The 4,704-nt window shown below is 55.5% G+C and overlaps 1 protein-coding gene across 1 annotated transcript; it reads left to right on the top strand.

Moving 5' to 3' along the window:
- Nucleotides 1–2,667: 2,667 nt before the first annotated feature.
- Nucleotides 2,668–4,415, top strand: LOC100125733 (acyl transferase 7). Its single transcript, XM_044499815.1, has one exon. It carries the CDS (start codon nucleotides 2,814–2,816, stop codon nucleotides 4,125–4,127), a length of 1,314 nt encoding a protein of 437 aa, XP_044355750.1. The 5' UTR covers nucleotides 2,668–2,813; the 3' UTR covers nucleotides 4,128–4,415.
- Nucleotides 4,416–4,704: the final 289 nt, after the last annotated feature.

Raw genomic sequence — 4,704 nt, 5'->3', positions numbered from 1 at the left:
CATGGGATCTAGTTTTGAAGATCTCGACGCGAGGAATCCAATGGTGAAAACGGTTTGAGATTTGGACGCACGGTTTAAGAGATAAAACGTTTTGAATAAACGGATCTACGAAAAAAAAGAAACCCGGTTGCGACAAGTGGCGCGCTGCATGTGCGCCACTTGTCGTGACCTGGGAAGGTGGAGTGTTCTTTGCAACGAGTACTTCTTAATTAGTGATTTCGATGTTTAACCAAGCCACAAACCAGTTCAAAAAAAAAAACTAAGCCACAAACGTGGGCACATGGGCTACCCAAAACTGGTTGGGCAGGCCAAGCCAGGGCAAGCTGAAGGGAAACACATTTTCTCTTCCTCTCCCTCAAAAGGCCCAACTTTATCGATGCTCTTCAATGTTTTGGCCATGGCCCATCTGGCCATGTTGTAGCTCGGCCGGTGGTTGTAATCGCCCTGACAACTCTTCTAACAATTTGATGCACATACCGGGCGTATTCTATCTATAAGAAACAAAGATCCAAACAATTGAATGTGTTGATGGGTAGCCCATGTGCCTCTCCACGACACAACAACTCACTTTATCAGTTTATAAAGTTATTTTCAACCAGAATAATCCCCCAAATGCAGAAAACAATATCTTCAGTTCTATAGCGTTGTCCAGACCATATTCTAGAAGGACTATTCTGTCGGTTCGCCGTGCCACACCCCATATTGATAGAATCGGGGCTGGAGGTCTCCCTAAGATCACTAGTTAATGATGGACAGCTTAACGAGAGAGACAAGTCGTATAGGAGTAGTAGTTTAACATGGAAAAGAATACGTGCGAGACACTGAAACTCTCGCCAACTAAAGTAGTAGGAGTACATACAGTATTGTTGAAGCTGATCGATGCACTAGTTGGAGTGGCTTAGTTTGGTGGGAGTTCTAGTTTGGTGCGCTTGTGGGTGAGTGGTGAGCTCGCAGCCGGATCTCAGCAAACAAACAAATGCCCGTGCAACTTGCTCTCAGTGGCTGCTTACAAGACCACAAGAGAGGCGACATTATACAAGTTGAGTGTATGTTTCTTTCTCATCAACACATGAAGCAGATGCGTGAACGCAACGGTTGGCGAAGTGGCGAATGCAATCATCCGCACCTTGGCTGTAGTCTAATGATAAATTGGTCAAGTGTGCGCATGTAAAAATCTACTACGAGTATGTATCTTTACTTTACCCCTCTTAGTTTAGTTCCGTCGGAAAGGGATCTGCATGTGTATGTAGTGTTTGGCCGTAGTATCCTATACGCGCGGCTGCTGCTTTAACGCTTTCCATTGGAATGCCTTTTCATATACTACTAGAGTGCAACGATGTGAGAACTCGAGGAAAATGTGGCTCGCAGAAATCATAAATATCATCGAGCCCAAAAGGAAAAGGGGATATCACGTAGCCAGGCACCAAACCAAGCCACTGAACTGCACTGGAGCACCTTCTACAATTAATAACAACACTTTTCCTTTTGCGGCACTCTCTCTCACGCGCATTCCGTTTCCGTGTCCCTCTCGCCCATCCGTCGGTCCGTCCTCGTCTGAGAATAGTCGATCGCCATCACCATCCCTCGTCGTTGTTACTTTTCTGGATCAAAGGCCGCCGGCGTCACCATCGTCATCGATTAAGTAATTAAGAAAATAAGCAGTTCGTTAATTTGCCACCAGCTCGCGCGCGTGCTCCTCCACGCCGAGAGGATCGGAGTGGTTAATTACTCAGTTAAACAGAGCACGCGCCCGACTAGGACCGCGTCCGTCCATGGACCGGGTACGCTGCCGTCGCGTGCCTGAGCTGGAGGGAGCATCGCGTGGGTTTTCACCGTGGAATGCGTCACAGTAAACTACGCGTGGCATTTGCCCGTGGAGAAACCGTCTTGGCGACGACGCATACCGATGGATAGACGTACGCTAATTAAATGTGCCTAAAACTGGGTAGACAGACTGATAGTTCAGGCACGCAGGTTATCTGTTCAGTCCAAAGATGTGCAAATACTACAACATATACATCCCCAGCTAATATGGAGTTGAAGCGGGCGAGCTGATGTTGCAGCACGTGGCACGGTGGCTGATCGATGCGTGTTAGCCGCCCGCGTGCTACACGAGGCTGCAAGTGGGCCGAGCCAGGGCGGCGCTGCTCCCACCACCTTTATTAGTTCCTACCGGCATTTGCTGACACTAGCCATGCCTGAATTAATGGACAGATTATCAAGATGTGCAAATACAACATTCATGCGTACACGTAGCTGCTAATGTAGTACTCCTACTGTACTGACAGAGATACATTACCAGCTAGCACTCCACCAATGATGCTGGCGAGGCGAGCTGATGCTGCCGCCCGTGCCATGATAATTGATGGATGACTGCTGTCGCGTGCTGTAGCCTGCCTATCCTATGGAAGGAACACGAGGCTGCAAGTGGATAGCGCCACGAAAGCGCCGCGCCGCTCCACCACCTTTGTCCTTTGGCTTTCTCCCCCAACCCAACCCACCCAGCCTCGCAGAAATATCATCCTGGACATTCTTCAGAAGAAAAGAAAAAAAAAATCTCATCCCGGACAGGTTGTGGCATTCAACTCGTCCGACACCCATCCTCGTCACCATCAGACATTTCGCCGACGCACGTCGCCCCTATAAATACGACGCGCTTCCGCCTCCCTGCCAAGTCAAAGCAACCAGCAGCGAGCCAGCCAGGCAACCGGTTAAGTTGAATACGACGCGCTTCCGCCCCGGCCACCCATCCACCAATTCTCCCTCTCGCCAGCTCCGATCCCCATTGCAGCATTCCTGCCCCCGACCCACCCATGGCGGCCGCCAAGTCCGTCGACCGGCTGGCGCAGCGGCTGGTCACCCCCGCCGAGCCCACGCCGGCCGGCCCGCTCCGCCTCTCCTGGCTCGACCGCTACCCCACCCAGATGGCGCTCATCGAGTCGCTGCACGTCTTCAAGCCGGCCCCTGACCGGGACGGCGGGGATGCCGGCCCGGCGGGCACCATCGAGCGGGCCCTCGCGCAGGCCCTGGTTCAGTACTACCCCCTCGCCGGCCGCCTCGGGTTCACGGAGGAAGGTGGGCTGCTGCAGGTCGACTGCGGCGGCGGCGGCAGCGGCGTCTGGTTCACGGAGGCCGCCGCCGGGTGCGCGCTCGAGGACGTGGAGTACCTGGAGCACCCCATGATGATCGCCAAGGACGAGCTGCTCCCGCCCACGCCGGCGCAGGAGGAGGACGCGCGGAAGCTCGTCCTGCTCGTCCAGGTCACCACCTTCGCCTGCGGCGGCTTCGTCGTCGGCTTCCGCTTCAGCCACGCCGTCGCCGACGGCCCCGGCGCCGCGCAGTTCATGGCCGCCGTCGGCGAGCTCGCCCGCGGCCGCACCGCGGAAGGCTTGACCGTGGAGCCGCAGTGGGGCCGCGAGGCCATCCCCGACCCGGCCGGCGCCGTCATCGGCAGTCTGCCGAGCCCCGCGGGCGCCAAGCGCCTCGAGTACCTCGCCATGGACATCTCCGCGGACTACATCAACCACTTCAAGTCCCAGTACAACTCGTCGCACACCGGCTCCTGGTGCTCGGCGTTCGAGGTGCTGGTGGCCAAGGCGTGGCAGAGCCGCACCCGCGCGGCGGGCTTCGAGGAGGACTCCATCGTCCACCTCTGCTTCGCCATGAACGCCCGGCCCCTCCTGCACGCCTCGCTCCCGCGCGCCGGGGCCGGGTTCTACGGCAACTGCTACTACATCATGCGCGTGTCGGCCCCCGCCGGCAAGGTGGCCGGCTCCACGATCCCCGAAGTGGTGAAGATCATCAAGGACGGGAAGAGGCGGATGCCGTCGGAGTTCGGGCGGTGGGCGACCGGGGAGGCCGGCGCCGACGGTGGCGTGGACCCGTACCAGATCACGTCGGACTACCGGACCCTGCTGGTGTCGGACTGGACGCGGCTCGGGTTCGCGGAGGTGGACTACGGCTGGGGGCCGCCGGCGCACGTCGTGCCCCTGACGAACCTGGACTACATCGCGACGTGCATACTGGTGAAGCCGTGGGCGCACAAGCCAGGCGCGCGGCTCATCACCCAGTGCGTGACGCCCGACCGCATCGCCGCCTTCCACGAAGGGATGCTCGACATGAACTGACCGGGGCCGAGCACGACGACGGAGCCAAAGAAGAAGTCGAAGACGAAGGCGAGAGGAATTGACTTGTTTATGTGATGATTAAATTAGTAGAAGTAGTACAGTATATTGGGTTGGTTGTTTGGATGGATTGATGTAGGTTGGTGGTGTGTAGTTTAACCGGAAATAAGCCCCTCGATTCGGGTCGTTGGGTCGCGATTGGATTTGGTGGGAAAAGCCACCAACTAACTAATCCTTCATGGAATGTAAGAATCGTTTGTGACATGATACTATACTAGAGAAATTTTGTTTTGTTTGTGTTGCCGCATAGCTGAGATCCACGGTGGTGGTGGCTTGGGAGCAGTGTGTTCACTGTGTGCCTGCGTTTTGTGTCGGTCACACACTGATTGCACGGCCGATTCAGTCCCAAGCAAGGCAGTGATGCAACGCACCACAATGTTCCGATCATTCCCGAATCTCGTCGTAGCACAACCCTTTCTGCATTCACTTGCAGCATGCGTCGACAAGAAATGCCCAGATGTCGCTGGCTTCTTCCTTTTTTATCTGTTTATTCATATGGTTTAGTGGATAGTGGACATTG

This window comes from Triticum aestivum, chromosome 3D (assembly GCF_018294505.1).
Source record: "Triticum aestivum cultivar Chinese Spring chromosome 3D, IWGSC CS RefSeq v2.1, whole genome shotgun sequence".
In the NCBI taxonomy this organism is placed as follows: domain Eukaryota; kingdom Viridiplantae; phylum Streptophyta; class Magnoliopsida; order Poales; family Poaceae; genus Triticum; species Triticum aestivum.
This window is presented reverse-complemented; position numbering and strand designations above follow the sequence as displayed.

What these genes read in the sequence shown, in the direction of transcription:
- LOC100125733 (XM_044499815.1), top strand. Translation starts at nt 2,814, where the DNA reads ATGGCGGCCGCCAAGTCCGTCGACCGGCTGGCGCAGCGGCTGGTCACC.